This window comes from Dermochelys coriacea, chromosome 3 (genome assembly GCF_009764565.3).
Source record: "Dermochelys coriacea isolate rDerCor1 chromosome 3, rDerCor1.pri.v4, whole genome shotgun sequence".
NCBI lineage: Eukaryota > Metazoa > Chordata > Testudines > Dermochelyidae > Dermochelys > Dermochelys coriacea.
This window is the reverse complement of record NC_050070.1, coordinates 156,992,302-157,009,462: the sequence shown is the minus strand read 5'-3', so window position 1 is coordinate 157,009,462 and position 17,161 is coordinate 156,992,302. Positions and strand designations below refer to the sequence as shown.

At 43.6% G+C, this 17,161-nt stretch overlaps 1 protein-coding gene across 1 annotated transcript in view; it reads left to right on the top strand.

Moving 5' to 3' along the window:
* ALK (ALK receptor tyrosine kinase) overlaps window positions 1-17,161 on the top strand; it is a 553,261-nt gene that overhangs the window by 456,057 nt on the left and 80,043 nt on the right. The window contains exons 10-11 of the mRNA XM_038395333.2: window positions 8,423-8,517; window positions 9,642-9,785. Of these exons, the coding sequence (XP_038251261.1) occupies window positions 8,423-8,517; window positions 9,642-9,785 (239 nt within the window). The remainder of the gene's footprint in view (window positions 1-8,422; window positions 8,518-9,641; window positions 9,786-17,161) is intronic.

Below are 17,161 nucleotides of genomic sequence, written 5' to 3'. Positions count from 1 at the left end.
GAGACCAGGAGAAATAAGCTGAGGGAGGAATGTCTCTGTTACATCCTGATGGAGACCACTCTTAGATGGGCATCGGACCCCACTTGGTCATCCAAGGGAAGTTCTTAAATGACACCTTCTCAAAGTGCTCGCCCAGCTTTGCCTGCAGGCGGGAGCTGCAGTAGAGCCCCTTCACTGGGACAGTTTTCTTCAAGGCCCAAGACTTCAGAGCCGTCCCAGCTTCGGAAACATAAGGAGACATCGGCAATGGCTCTTTTGAAGTCCAGAGATCAGGACTCCTCTGCAGAATGTCATGCCAATACCCATAGTGAGCCTTTTGTCTTGCCACTTCCTGGTACCAGTGCATACAGAGAGATCTGAACCGTCAGCTGCAGTGCCGTTCTTGGGACTGTCAAGACTTCTTTGGCTGCAATGCATTCCTGATCACTGTGGGTCAGCCCCTGTGTTTGTATGTCTACGCCAGAGGCTTATACCATGGCCAGGGATTTGTTATGCCTGTCGGTACCACCATCCCCATTCCTTCAGAGTGAAGTCCCTCTTCCAGCACCAGCACAGCTGCCAAGACCATTGGCACCTGAATGCTTTGTTGTGGGGCCACCAGCTTCAGGCTTGGTACCATCTCCTTTCACCTTTTGTGATCTGGTACCAGCTCCCACACAGCGCATGTTACTGGCAGCCAGGAAGCCAGATCCAGATCTCGGTCACCAAGGACCCCTCTTAGTACTGTGCTACTATGGGTCTTGGAATACTCAGAGTGTCCATTGGACCCCAAGGTAAGCTCTCAGGTATCTCAATGCTGAGAGTCCAGAGCTTCCTCCTGATCCCATTCTCGTATTCCTTGGTATGGGTTTCAGAAGATTTCAGCCAGGGGTTGTGATGCTAGGGCCAGATATGCCTGGGGCCTGATACCGCACCAGCCCCCTCAGTGGCCCTATAGTATGACACCTCCAGCATCCAGATCGACATCACCCATACAGACAGCACTGAGGAGTGACAGTCTGTACAGAACAGCCTTTGGACTCTCAAGCTCAGGACTTACTTCAACCTACTTTGGAGCTGCAGCCTGCCGCAATAGCACAGGAACAGCCTCAGGAGCTCTTTCTTTTGCCTTCCCTTCAGATATCCTCCTCATTGCCTGATGAGGCTCTGGTACTAGATGACTTCAAGATATATCAGGGGCTCTTCAGGAGAATGGCAGCTTATCTAGGTATTCTAGTGGAGGCAAATACCCACAAACTGATCAACATTTTCCATCCCACTTCAGAAGGAAAGATAGTCCTTGCCTATCAATGAGGCTATTATGCAGCCAGCCAAAACACTCTGGCAAACCCTGTCCTCCATTCCCCATGTAGCCAAACAAATGAAACATAAATACCAAGTTCTGTCTCAGGGATTTAAATAGTTTTATTACATCTAGTATACTGTGATTTCACTTTTTATTTGTAAAATAATAATAATAATTTATAATAATCCAGGAATTTTTCAGTGTTTATTTTCCAAACATTAAAACCAAGATGAAATTGGGTTAAAAAATAAAAATATTGGGAAAAATTAGGGGGAAAAGAGAACCAAAAAAACTTGTATAATATATAATATAATTGAAACTTTTTTTATGTACAAAAGTTTTTTTTTTGTCTTTTGGTTTTTTGTTAGAGGTAGTCATTTTTCCAGAAATCCACATGAATTTCTTCACAGTATCCTCACTCATGTTGAGCCTCTTGCTGTCTTGGAGGTAGTCAAAGTTGGAAATTATGCACTCTGCATCTAGATCCAGGGGGTACACTCAAAGCTCACTGTGCCACTTTGCTGAAGTTGGGAAGTGTGTCTTGATGGCTGTTCCAAAAAGCCAGCACATCCAGTTTCATGTTGTCAGTGTTAGGCATGTTCATGTAAATAGTAAATGTGCCTTTCAGATTTGAAATTTCATCTTTAGTGACAAATGGTTGAAACCCTCTGGCGTAACAGTCATAGTCTATTGCAGAATTCACTTTGAGAAAGGGGTGCAACAGCTGGATGACATTCCAAAAATAATCTTTGGCACCAAACACTTCAGGGTTCAGACTGTGGGTCACCAGTCATCTCCCATTGTTTGCTGAGCATTGTGTTGAAGGTTTTGAATGCTTTTTTGGTTTTCTTGTGTTCTGGGGTCAGAAGAATTGCCAGAAATAGCTGGGTTTTCTCGCCATATATTTCTCCTGCAGCTTTTGTGCTCAATTCAGCTGAGATTCTGATTGTCAGGATCCGGTAAACATCTGTATTGGAAACGTGTTGGCAGTGGTCAGAGAAAACTGTTTTCTGTGCAACACACAGTTATTCCAAATTTTCAACAATGAACATTAGCTTGTTGCGCAGAATCTGGCAGTCATTTTGGTTATTTGCCAGTCTCTTCAGAGTTTTTGCTTTAGAACCAATAAACTCAGGATGATTTATGAGATGAATTAGCACAGTCCACGTGTTATTTACATGACAGGTAGCGAAGTACAAGCTCATGCACCGATGTGGCACAACAGGGGTAGGTAATTGGCAGTCGGCTCTGTGCTTGTCTCATACTGTGTAAAACAAAGCCTTCAACTTGTCTCAGTGCTTGAAAATGGCTCTGAATCCAGTTAGTCAAGATTTCACATCTTTCATTTCTTCCGTAGCAGTACCTGCTGTCTGCTCAACGTTAATCAGATGAGCTGGACAGGTAATATGTGGCAGCTCCAATTTCTGATTGAGTTTAATCTCCCTTGCAAATTTAGCCATGTAGGAAGCAGAATCTGTGTTAGTTGTGGCCACATTTTCCCAAGTTAGCAGGTACATCTCAAACATATCAGTTATTGTATTGATGAAACAGGTATCAGCAGAGGAGATGAATGTCACATCAGCACAAAACAATGCAGGTTTATTCTCTTTGAAATCAAAAGGTGGGAAAAAAAAGGCCAAGAATTGGCAGTCCAAAGCGTCAAGAGACTCGACAAAAATCTGAGTAGACACCATATTTCCATCAAATTGTTCCATCAGTTTAGATATTAAAGCATCATTTTCTTTCAGATACTTACGAGTGAGGTTGTCTGCATTAGCACGGGTTTTTGTTGCTGGAGAGTATTGTCGCACAAAGTCACCAGTAGGCCCCTCAGCTATTAACAGTGGTTGTCCAATGAAACAAAGAGTACGTGCAAATTCATTGACACAGTTGTGCTGTGTCCTCTCCTTCCTTAAAGCCCTGGTGAAACCTCCTGATATTGACTGTTTATCCTGAAGCTCACTCACTTCTTTAAGCTTCCTGTGTTGCTTGCGTTCAATGTGCTCCTTTAGTCTGTCAGCATGAGCACTGACCTCAATGCTACCGTACTTGCAATGCAAGGCATCCTTGTCACTCTCGGCTTTACTTTTCTTGAAAATTTCTAAGCACTGATTTTCCTGTTCGTATTCAGGCACAGATTTGCGGTTTTGCCCCATGTTGACCTTTCCTATCTGTAACCCCCAAGGAGCTTAGCTAGGTTCCTGGGACTCTGTGCGGTGGCAGTTCAGGGAGAGGCACACTGTCCCAGGTAGGTAGGGGAAGCCAAGGGCAGATTCGAGTCTGCTAAGCAACCAAGAGGGAGAGAGGAGAGGCATCATATAGAACAACAGGGGCCCCTGTTGATTGGGAAGGATTGCAGGTATGCCTGCTCAGGGGAGGGGGTAGAGTCAAATGATTGACAAGCAAAAGCATGAGAAGAAGAGCTAATCTGACCACTAGGGAGTGAGAGACCCTTCCCCTGGGAACCCTGCAGTGGGGAGAAGCCATTTTGGGGTAGTCTGGAGCCAGCCGCAGAGAGGGCAGAACTAGCTGTGTGGGGATGCAGAAGAACCTAGGCCTGTCCATCCAAACCTGTAAGGAGACTGGCACTAAAGGAGGTAACTAGGTGGATATGGGGCGTTAGACATATTTCTCTGGGGAGGATTGTTTCCATTCAGTGCCACACTAAATGGACTCAAGAGAAATAGGCGGGCAGCGTCTCCTTGTGAGCCAATCATAGCATGTTGTTTGATTTTGCGACCTCCCCTGTGTGGGTGTTCTGCGTTTTACACTGTGGAACTGCTTCAATCCTAGCACTGCAGGAAACAACAATCGCATAAAGTGCTAGTGTTTAACAAAAATAAGTACCACAAAAATACCAAGTGGATTGATAAACGGGTGTAAATCAGTAAAAACCAAACTCCTTTTAATAAAGAAATTGGTAATTTATCAGTGGAAATCGGTAAAAACTGATAATACGGAAAACTATTTATGTCTACCCCTGACTCTTAGGTAGTGGCCGTGGTGAATGAAGAGAGCCATCAGGGCTGGGCTAAGGCTACCTCAGAGACAAAGGTGCCCAAAAGCTTGACTGTTTTGGTAGAAAGACTTTTATTCTTCAGCAAATGTACAACTTCACATTGCAATTACCATCCATTGTCAAGGTAGGACTTCTGTAGCTAGGTGGCAATATCTCAGTTTGTGAGCAAGCTACCAGAAGGTTCCAGAGAACAATTTTACTCACTCATCACAAAGAGCTGCCTCATTTCTCAATCAGCTTTGCAGGCTTCTTTGGATGCAGCAGATTCTGCAGCCAAGGCAACAGTAATGGTGTTGACTATGCTCCATTCCTCCTGATTGTAGTCCTCGCAGATTCCTGTGGCTGTGCAACAGGCAGCTAAGGACTTCCCCCTTTGAGAGATGTGCAGTGTTCTTATCTAAAACAGAGGATGATTTGTACATGATAAAGGACTTGTCTATGTGATGCAGCAAAGTGCTCTAGAGAGGTGTGATTTACAAAATGCTCTAACCTGTTGTGCTTTAGTTGTCCCCATGTATACCCTGCTGGTGGGCTCATTAATGCAGACTAGATACCTTTTAGAGCACAACACATTAAAGTGCTTTCCAAGTCACACCCCTTTAGAACACTTTACCACACCATTTAGATCAGCTTTAAGTGACTTTCCCAAGAACACATAGTGAGTCAATGCTGCAGCCTGTAATATAACCCAAGTCTCCAGCCACTCAGACCTGTGCCCTAAATGCTATATGTGTTGTGCCAAGTATTGAGTGAGGGGAATGTGAGCCATTTGGGATGCCTAATGTCACTGTGTTCATTTTTACACCAGTACCTGGAATACTCTAATTATTTTATTCAAAGCATGTTGGGATTTCAGCTTTGGAGCAAACAGAAAGATATGGATGGGTGGGCAGACAGAGGCCTCTGTGTGTGTGTGTGTGTGTGTGTGTGTGTGTGTGTGTGTGCACTTGCATCACTGTGGACTGCAAAAGCAAAACATGTTGGGCCAGGCTTTCCCCAGATTTACCCCCGTGCCCGTATTAATTAGGGCTTCAGATGATTGACTAAATAGCTCCAGAGCTTCTGGCAGTACCAGGTTGTTGCAGCACATAAGAGTGGGAGGGAAAGGAATATGCTTCTGTGATTTCTCTCAGGAGTTATTTAGATCGAGCGGTTGCTTCCTAGGTGATAAAGGTAGTTCAGTTCAGAAAACATGTTTGTGTTTTGACATCTGATTGAGTTTCCTCTGATTGTTAGCAATGTTTTTCCTTCAGAATATATGCCATTCCCAGTGTCAATCAGCCTCTTTTAAACAGCTGCTGCTTCTGGTTTTTCAGAACATTTTAAAAATAATTCTATTTTTGATACATTCTCTGTATAGCTCATATCGCCCCCTCCATGCTTAGGGGAGAAACTTCCGCATTACAGTTTTAGCATTTGCAGAAATAAAGAGTAAAGGAATAAATAGACTCTTCTCTGATCAGGGCATTTGCCTGGAGATAAGGGGGCCAATTTTTCTACTCTGTTTCACTCCCTTTATGTCACTCAGGTGGTGCAAAGAGACCACCAGCAACTTTGCTTCTTGTGGATTCCTGGCTGTGCCAGATCCTTTGCCTCTGTCCCCAGGGTCCCTAGCACAGGAAGGATGACAGTGATGGGGACTGGAAGTAGATGGAGTGGGCTTCATCCCAGCTATCTCCAGCTTAGCAAAGAGGCTCTTTGGGTATGTCTACACTGCAATTAAAAACCCGCAGCTGGCCCATGTCAGATGACTCATGCTCGCAGGGCTTGAGCTAAGGAGCTGTTTAATTACAGTGTCATTTTGGGCTCAGGCTGGAACCTGGGCTCTAGTGCCCTGCAAGGTGGGAGGGTCCTAGAGCTCTGGCTGCAACCCAAACCCAAACATCTACGCTGTGATTAAACAGCCCCTTGGGCTGAGCCCCATGAGCCAGAGTCAATTGGCTCTGGCCAGCTGTGGGTTTTTAATTGCAGTGTACATATACCCTCGGAGACCATAGACAAGTGGCACAAGGTAGACCAGCCCTATGACTGTTCTACCCTGGGCTGGGTATAAGGCAGAGAATCAGGAAGTGGCAGAGAATTTGGCTCAAGATCTTTCCTGTTTTTAAGATTTCATATTCTCTTGCTACTCGGTTGTCACCTGAAGGTATCATTTTTTGTGACCTTGATACAAGCTTTGAGACCAACATCTTGTCCCAGTGTAATGGTTGGTTACTGTTAGAAATTATTCTTGTGTCCTAAGGAAAGGCTTATCACTCCAGGTGGCAGATAAGCAGCAGGAACAGATGAAATTGCACAGTTTAGACTCTAAGAGTCAGTTTAAGCCCATGAGTACCCTATATCATTACATTGACTATATATTGTAGAACGGGAAATATTTATTGTAAATTAATATTTTTGCTATATCAGTTGGCTTGAAAAATAATTGAAAATGAATTTGTCATGATATTTCTTCCTATCTCCCCTCTGAAGGCCAGCTGGGAGCATGAAAGTGATTTAATGCAAATGTATGCTCAGTCTCTTTTGCACTAAAATAAACAGTTCTATGGTTCCCATAGTCTGCAAGTGGCAAATTCTTTGGTCATTTGTCTTGCAAGATCTGAGTTAGAGATTCTGAATTTCCTTTTGTGATGAATCAGTGGTAAATGTATATTCCAGTGTAGAGGGCAGCAGATTGCTGGTAAAATTTTCAACAGCACCTTAGTGATGTAGGCTTCTAAAGGGTAGATTTACAAAGGGATTTAGGTGCTTAACTGCTTCTTTAGGTGCCTAAATCCAAAATTTAGATCCTCAAAACCTCTGCTCAGTTGCCACCTAACTTTATAGGTGTCTAAATTCCCTAGGCATCTAAGTTTCTGCTGGTAAAGTCTCCTAGGTGTTTAAAATTCTGCTGCTAGGCATGGCAAACCTGCCCAAGTCTTGACACCCAGTGGCTAACTCATGTTTAAGCCCCGGCATGTTCCTCAAAGTAGACCTCCTCCTACCTATCGTACCTCTGGGGCCCAAACCAGAAGGCTTTCTCAGAAGTCCCCTACTGGATGGGGCCTCCCACAAAACATGGTCAGAGGGAGCGGTGGTGGCGGTTCTCCTTTTATACCCGATAGCCCTGTGGTTAGAGCACTCACCCAGGTTTAGAAATGATGATTTTTATTTTTCAGTGAATAGTTAAGTTGCTGAAAAAGCATTTCTCAGGGAACCAAAACTGCTTGTGAATTTGGGTCAGATATAACAAATATGGATTAGGCCAGAGGGAGAATGGAAGTCACTGTATATAAGCCCAGCAGTTAGGGTACACCCCTGGGAGGTGGGAGACCTGGGTTTAAATCCCTACCCCACATCTGGCAGAGGATGGGTTTGGATCACATCCTCTTTGATTTCTTTGAACGAAAGGCCTGACCTGGCTTAGGCACCTATCTCCAGGAAAGGATTCACAGCTGTGAATCCCAAATAGAGGGATGAGCCTCCCTCTGGCCTGAAGTTAGACATCTAACTGCCTTTGAAGGGTGGGAGTTATACCACACTCCTCTCCTCAGCATTACCTATTTACTAGCGTGGGCAGCTCCGCACGTAGCATGCTGGCTTTTGTGAATCCCCTTCTTGGGCACCTAACTCTCCACATGTATTGAATAGGGAGCCTAACTTAGGGCTGTGAATCCCAGTAGGCGGTAGGGCCCCTAACCATTAGGCTGTTCAATGCTGAGCCTAAGTCATCATGGTGGATCCAGCCCAAAGTGCCTAAGTCACTTTTGAAAAGGGAACCTATGCTCTGAAGTCACTCCGGTGCTTTTGAAAATTTTACATTGAGAATCAAGAGAACTGGGTTCTGTTCATGGTTCTTCCCCGACTTGCTGTCTGAGCTTGGACAAGACACTTATTCTCCTTGTGCCTCAGTTTTGCCTTCTGCAACAAAAGTATAAGCATACTCCCCTTTGTATCTATCTAGGTATTTCTACAGTCCCCATCAGCATAGTAACCAATTGACCTTTGCGAGGCAGGGTTCAGTATTGTTTCTCCATTACTATAACTTTTCTAAAACTTATCCTTTTATTTTTGGATAACTCTGGAGTCGCATCTCCTTAACTTAACTAGATCCCTTTTCTTTTCCCCCATCTGTACAGGTTTTGGCTTCAGATCATCACTTCATGGGAAGAAGAATCCGATGCCATTATTGCTTTTGACAATGTGTCTCTTAGCCTGGACTGTTATCTAACAAGTAAGTGTGCCTCTTGTTAGCCTTTATTTGTGATCGGGTGAAGGGGTACAGTTGTTTTCTAAATCTTTCCAGATATATCAGGGTAAATCCCTGAAATAGTACCTGTGTGCAGATGAAAGATACTCTTTCACTACGTTTTATCAGTTTTCTTGAGCATTGACTTTGCATTTGAATTGATAATGAGACATACGGTGGAGGAGTGTCCATTACAAATCCAGATGGTGGCATCACCTGTCTACACAATATTGCTCAAATGCCAATTTGTGGTTGCAAAACATTCCTCCTTAGCTGGTTTGTTATCTGTGACAATAAACTGACTAAATGAATAGAAATTGGATGCTGCCTAGGAAAAGAGGTAAACCTAGGTATTCTGTGATTGACCCTAATTTTGTAAGACCATCAAGTGAAGTGTTCTTGTTGGAATAGGGCAGTTTCATTTGACTCCACACAAAGATAGGTCTGAATCAAAACCCAGGAGCTAAGCTGTCCTCCAAACTTCAAAGAAAATTTGGATCTAGACCCAAACTTCATGGCTGGCCCAATATCTATAGCTTGCCCAGCCAAAACACCAGGTTACAGAATCACCCCATGCTCTGGGGAAGTTCAGATTTGGATTCAGCATTTATGGCTGGCCCATCTCTAGCCTCATATGTGGCTAATTATTTAATATGTAAGTGTGTTAAATTATCCCAGTATCTTCCTGCAATCTAGAACAGGAACTGATGTGACGACGAGATCGTCAGACTTTAAATAGCAGATAGATATTGTTACCTATCTACCATTTTAGCACCGAAATCTTGGTAAGACCCACTCTGTTAGACTGTGTCCCTTTCAGTTCTCTATTTCAGCTTATTAGCTTCATTTGCTTTGCTTTTTTGTTCAGTATGCTTTCCTCCCACTTCTTTTTCTCCTTCGTTTGTTTCAACTCCCACAGCAGCAATTAAATGCCCTTCTGCCCTCCCTTTAATATTGTTTTGCCCTGTGGTTGGCAGACTCTTGACCCAGGCAGAGTGGCCATCAGCTGTATCTTACCTCCATTTGCTGAGATATGGAGTGCAGTCATAAACCAGAGTGTGACTTTTTTGTACAGTCATAAACCAGACTGTGGCTTTTTTGTGTTCTAGTCAATGGAGAGAAGACATCTCGAGATGCAGCTCCGGACTCGAGCAATCTATTCACCAAAGGAGACAACCAGAAAAGGATCAGATTGGAACAAAAGATTCTGGAGAGCCTCCAGCTCAGCACTGTTCCCATCTCTGGTCCTGCAGGTAGGGAATTTCTCTGGCTGAGAATCATTCCAGGGCACTCAGCTTTCACAGTCGTGCAGATTTCAGCTAAACACAATGGAATCCAGTATAGTTTATTATCAAAGAAAACAATAAAGCCTTTCATAAGCCCCTGGCAAATCGAACAGATCAGAGAAAATCAAGCATCATTAGGTTGTTAATTACAATTAATTTGGTTTGTGAGCTGCAAAAGAAAGGAACATGGGTGGGGGGAGGTTCTTCTCAAACTAGAATAATGGTCACTTTGAAACTGTAAATTTGTCTGGCCTCTTGATCGTTTAGGGAAAAAAGCCATACTCAAAGCAAAATATACAGCGAAGTCCACATCGCTAGTCCAATCCATCCTGGTCTAGTCACACACCTCCCTACCTAATGTATCTTTGCATCAGCTCGTTTCACTTCCCCTCTTTTTGGCACTAGATTAAAAATCTCTCACTATTATTTTAAAGGCATCATCTCAGGCTAGTTTTAAGATGCAGCAGTTCTCATGGTTGGTTAGCTATGTTGGGTCTAAATTCTTCTCATCAACTTGGCTATGTTGTGTGGGGGAGAAAAATGTACAATGAATGGGAAACGTATCTTACTCATGAGACACTGTAACTGAAATTGCACAGGCAACCTTAATTCTGGCATTTCCTAACTTTTGAGTTCTTGATTTTGCAACCAGAACAATATTCTTTTATGGTAATTTTTTTGATGTAATTTGCTAGTTTTTAAAAAAAAAAAAAAAACTGGAAAAAAATTTATTCCTTTATGTGGCATCACATTGACATGCATGTGGGCCATCAGTAGGTCTGGAACCTTTAAATCCACCACACTGACGTCTGTCATTTGAGCTAACGAAGTAGTGATAGTGATAGTAAGTTGTCAACCTCTTTGTGGACCAGCATCAGAGAGGGATGAGATGCACTTTGCCAGTGGGGTTTTCCAATATTTGCTGACAGCAGAGGCATGGTGAGTCTCACGAACTTCTGGCTCAATTTTAGATTCTGGAAGGGAGTGTAGTCTCCTGCTAATTTCTCTTGCCTTGTCCCCTCCAACCTGTCCCTGCCCCTGCCCCTGCCCCTGTCCCATCTCGTCCCTGCCCCTGTCCCTTGGTCCCAGTCCCATTTTCATTACATACCCAGTCCCAGTTCCACTCCTCAGGCTTCTTGTCCCAGACTCCTTGCCCAGCAAGTCCTAGTCTCCTTCTCCAGGCTCACTGAGGCCCCATCTCTCCCTCCTACTCTTCGTCTCTCCCGTCCCCAAACCCAGTCCCAGTTTCCTTGTCCCTCCCATCTTTCCATCCAAACTCCATCTGTCCTCCCCATCCCCTTCCCGGCTCCATGTTCCAATCTCTTTGCCCAGTTCTTCCTCCACACCCCAGCTGCTTGTGAGATCTATCTCCCTTCCCCCCACTCCTGTTCCCCCCACTGGTTCCTAGTGCCAGTTTCCTTATTCAGCCAGTCCTAGTCTTCCCCTTTCTCCACAGCTCTTTGTCCAATCTCAGTGTCACCCGCCCACACACACACACCAACTTGCTTCTATTCCCCCCATTTCCATCACTGACTTCCAGTCCCAGTCTCCACTCCTCCCAGCTCCCATTCCCAGTCTCCTTGCCCAGCCAGTTATAGTCACAGTTTCTCTCCTCCTCTATCTCCATTCTCAGTCTCAGCAGACTCCTTTTCCCCTCTCACCATCTTTTGTCCCCTCTGCATTCAAATCAGACAGATCCCTGCTCTTCCTGGGCGCTGGCAGAGGGGTCATTGAGATCCCAGGAGAGACAAGCTCTCAGGGATTCATTTGAGTTTCTATAGTCCATTGCATGGGCAACTGACTTCCCTGACTATCAGAGTTATTAACAAGTTATTTATCTGCCAACTTGAAATGTCATCCTTTCTGCTGCCAGATACCCTTCCCCATGCAGGTTGGGGAACACAGGGCCCTAGATGGTACACGATTCATAAACCCTGTTAACAAGCCCTGGGATTTGTTCACACCTCCTCCTTCCCAGCAGGCAGCTCATGTACCCTAGAGTAGTATCAAGAGAAGGAATGTGTTGCTATTCTCTATAGCAAGCACTGTACAGCAGCAGAATACAAGAACAAAGGCTGGGAGTTAAGGAATTGGACTAGGACTCGAGATCTAAGTTCAGTTTCTGGGGCTGCCACAAACTTCCTGTGTGATCTTGGGCAAGTCACTAAGGGGAACATTTTCAGCAGCTCCTAAGCAATTTAGGAGCCTAAGTTGCATGTCCAAAGTGACTTAGGCACTTATGAAACGAAGGCTTATGGAAATCAATGGCACTTAGGAGCCTAAAATGAACTTTTGAAAAGGTGACTTACATTCTTAATCCACTTAGGCACTTTGAAAATTTTACCCTTAATTTCTCTATGCCTCGGTTTCCCATGTATAAGTGGGGATAATTATACTATCCTACAGCACAGAGGTGTTGTGAGAATAACTTACTAATGTTTGTGAGGTGTTCAGATCCTATGATGATAGGAACCATATAAGAATCAACAGGGTTGACTGTCCATAGGAATATCAGTGCTTGCATGGTAATATAGCTAGCACATGGTGCTGCATTTTGTCCCCAGGTACCCAGTGCTTTAGGTAAGACTGAAACCATTCAATGTTATGGTACAGAAGAATTTCAAGTATTATAATCACTTTGTTCTTTCCTCTCACATTCCTCTATCACTTCCCTTTGTAATGAGCCACATCAAGATCACATCTGTAAAGCCCAAGTACCCTACTGTTAAAAACTCAATCCATTCTGAATGGAGCCATTTCAGCCACCCTATCGCCACTCTCTTACCAATCTCCCTTATGCGGAGAGTCAAGCTTGTCCTCAAGAAGCTGCTTCTTGAAGAACCAATTCCACAAATACAACAATAAGGCCTGTTGTTCTTTTTATTAGCAATGGATGAACCTCAGAACCTTTGGCGCTCAGATTCAGTTTATATAAGTGTCCGAAATTTGCATCCAGAGTTAATCTAAGCCTCTTGAGTCTGGAAAATAGAGCTGGGAATCTCATGACAACAGGCTTCCCTATAAAAAATTCCATTACTTCCAGCTTCTTTCTGGGCTGAGATACTGTGAGAATAGGACCTTCTTACTCTTCAGCTTCTTGATTCATCTGATATCTTGCAATTCAGAGAGGTACCTGGAAACTCAAAATAATGGGAGAAAGGTTGGGGGAGGGCGGAGGAAGGGTACCCATGCTGCTTTGAACCTCAGAAAAGGTTTGTTTTGAGTCTTGGCTGCAGGTTCAGGTCACTTATGTTATCCAAGCCAGTTTGCCTGTCCCTACTTTTTACCCACATTGCTATTCCTGGCCCTTTTTACAATGGCTTCTGGCACCTGGACCTTGAATAGCTCCTATGTGCAGAGAGATGGCAATCTTCACCTCTTTGCGCCTATGGGAACAGCTGTCCCAGAGCTGGAATTCATACCCAGGAGAAGATAGACAGTGGTACTACCACCTTCTTCTATAAGGGCTCCTCCAGGAGAGAACAGCAATAACTTCTTGAAGGAACTTCACAGGAACTGTTTTTACACAGATGCACTAAGTCAATACATCTCCCAGGTGCCCAACACCAGCCACTTTGAGCTTCTTGTGTTACGGAGCCTCTGCTCTGGGTGAACTTTCTAGTGTCTGTGTCCCATTGTTCAATAAGAGAAGCAGGTCCCTAATCTCTACATTTTACCTGGCTTTTATCTCTTGCTTCCTGCATCCCAGTTATACATTTAAGAAACCTCAGGTTGAGCCTCTCAGGGCCATTAGTTTGATGACTGCATGTTTAAAGTTGTGCAAGTGAACCCACAGCATCAGCACCACCATGAAGTCCCTAAGAGTGCATTGATCAATATGAGCCCAGCCAAACGTAATTACAGCTAATGTGATCTTTGGCTTGTATGATGGATCACAGACTGTAATATTTTCTTTTTAACCAATCAGATTAAAACAAAGAACTATGTTTCTGTAGCTAGAGAGACAATAAAACTACAGCCTCAATTCCCTGAACTGACCCAGCTCATACAGCAGGAAGCTCAGTGTAAGAGATGCTGCTACTCAGTTACATGAATATAAATCCAGAGTAACTCCACTGACTTCACCAACGCTATACTGGATTACACCTGGGTAACTCAGAGAGGCCTCTAGCCCACACTCTTTGCTGATTATGTTCTTGTTCAGGAAAACCTGTTCCAGCAGAAGTAGTGAATGTTCATCACCACAAACCATCCCTATCCATTCTCTGACCAGCACACAGCAAAAGACCTTCTCAATCCCTACTCCTGTTCAGCATGGCTGGAGCCTCTCCATGCCTTAGACCCTGTGGGTTGCAAGGGTGTGATGGTAGTAGCACAGAATTACTATAAATGATATTGAAGCACCCAGACATTGTCTATGACACCAATATCATGTGAACACACTGACTAAGTGCATTGCATCCTACCCTAGCATCTGGTTCACATAAATGATGAGAACCCAGTACTGCCACCAGCTAGTGCAGTTACTCCTCTTCCTCAAGTGTTGAAAAGTTGTGTTTTGGTGCTGAAAGTCCCAGAGTTCTGTGATGGCTGATGATCCTGGGAGAGGCAGGTTTATGACATAAAGTTCATAGAGAACTTGTCAGAGTTGTTGCTTCATCTCCCTCAGGTACTTCTGGGGTGGTTATTAGATGAATGCTGATTGTGTGCTCAGAGCACTATATAATGGAGACATAATCCCTACCACAAAGATCACATAGTCTACACAGGCAAAGAGTCCAGTCCAGACACAAAGCACCAGATAAGGTTGGTTGATCACACAGCAGTGTAGATCCTTTTATTTTTAATGTAAAAAGTGGCCGCTGTTTGTGTGGCAGATTCTTGCTGAAAGGCTTTGTGGCAGAAGCTATTTTGAGAAGGAATTCTCAGGAGGAGAGAGTGGTGCCAAGAGCAAGCTTGTATACATGAGAAGATTGCATTGATTTTACTAAAGGTGTCATTTTAAACAAATTTAATTCAACCTGTGTCAGTGTGGACACTTATTTTTGTTTTAAACAGATTTATTCTGGATTGCTTTAAAATCAGTTAGGTACCAGTTTAAGCAAAATTGAAATACGTCACTATTAAACTGTAATCGGTGTCCAGCTAAAAGCCAATTTAAATTAAACCAATGCAACTTTACTGTGTAGACAAGGCCAGATTGTGGGAATTTCAGGCATAGGAGGAGACACAAAGTTGAAAGTGGCAGAAGGTTGCAAAAAGTCAGTGATGAATTATTAGCACAGTAAACAAATGACCGGAAACAGGAAGAAACAGAGATGGGTCTCTGGGTAGGCAAAAAGAGACAGAAGGAAAAGGGCTTGATGGCACTACTGACAGTGGTTAGGTTTTCATCACGAGATTTCTGGTGCTCCTGGACAGGTTGCAAATACCATACAAATAGCCTCTCTTCCAATATTTCAGCCTCTCTTTTGGTCCCAGTCACAGTTCAGAAGTGCCAAGGCACACAGACACAAATGACAGATCACTGAACAACAAAAAAGTGAACTTTTTTTTCAAGTCACACTACTTGTGTGTCCATCAGCAGCTGCATGATCCAATTTTCGCCCCTGACTAATGTCAATGAGTTGTATTGTGATTTGGGCTGGATTGTCTTTTTCCTTCAGCTTCAGTCTTTCCCATGACAGCTGATGTTCACAGGGATTTTGCAGTTTGCATCAGAGGAAAGTTCGGCATTGGATACTGCACTGGTGTTTCTCGGAAGAACTCTGAGTCATATTAGTTAATCAGATGAAGGAGCTGAAAGGAGCAACGGAGCAAGTATTAAGCAGAAGAAAATTACATTTGTTGGCTCTTCACATGCAATTATACCAACTGCACCATTGGTATAATGCAATAAAGATGTCTGCAGAATTGTATTTCCATATTAAGCAGCAGTAAACTCAGTGAATAAGCAGCCTTCCCCCGCCCTGAAAGTAGTAAGCAAAGTAGTGATGGAAAGTGTGTTGAAAGTAATAGTGCAGGTGGTGATCCGACCCTCAGTAGACACACAACTTTTACGCTATCTAGTCCTTCACATTTGCTTTCCCCCAGGGCTTAAACTGAGGAGGAATAGTAGAGGCATTGTACTCAGACAACACCCACAATGCCAGTTCAGCGGGATGCCTCTGCTGAAATGATCAAAACATATTGCTGTGCAGTTAAATCGGAATTACTACTCTCCAGAGTTACCCATGCAGCTGAGATGAATTGGGCAGTTCACACTTTTTAGACCTATGACTTAACGCTGTCCACTCTGTTGATTTGAAAGTATTTTCAGGTCTTTCTCTGCCTTGTTCTCCTTCCTCAGAGGACTGATAGATTGAAGAGGAGTGGTTCGTGAGGGTGAATGGATGGATGGATAGAGATTGATACTATATAAATAATTGAGAGAGAGTCTAAGAAGAGGGCTATCTAGACTTTCCTGTACTGATACCAACATCACTAGCAAGATTTGCTTACTTCCCCATAATGCAAAACACAGTATTCACTTGTCTTTTTATGTCCCAATAATATATCACTACTTAGGCTATGTCTGCACTATAGAACTTATAGCGGCACAGCTTTAACACTGCAGCTGTGACGCTGTAAGGTCTCCCCTGTAGCTGCTCTATGTAACGGGAGAGAGCTCTCCTGCCAACATAATTAAACCACCCCCAATGAGCGGTGGTAACTGTGTTGGTGAGACAGCTTCTCCTGATGATATAGTGCTGTCCACACCGGCACTCTTGTCAGTGAAACTTATGTTGGTCAGAGGGGTGTTTTTTTCACACCCCTGATCAACAAAAGTTTTACCGACAAACGTGCTAGTAGACAGACATACTTAATGATACAGGAACCTAAAAATGTGAGCAAAGCCAACACTGCTCTTTAACACCATTTTTTCATGTCTTATTCCCAATGTTAACTCGTGTCACTCTTAATGCTGGAAAAGGTAATGGCCGCAGGTCTCACGTTACCAGTTACCAAGTCACTATTAAACCACTGAATGTAAAGCAAAATTGAAAAGCTTCCTCTTTTCACAGTATTAAATACGTTTCTTATGAAGTGACACAGTATATTTTATTTGGATGCTTTCAGCGCAGAATGACCACTGCAATTAATGGGAAAGAGTAGCAAAAATCTCTCATGCACTGAAGTGAGGCTGTATCGCTCCATGTTTTATGATGCATCACTGGCTGCAAAATGTTAGTTAAGATAGAAATAGGCAATCCAGCTCTGCTGTAAGTCCCTCCTTCAGTTGCTTGGTGAAATATCAAAGGGGATTTGTGAATATTTTCACAAATACTTGGGGCATATTAGTTGTTCTGTGGTTTGTGGCATTGTGTTATTTGTTGAGCAAC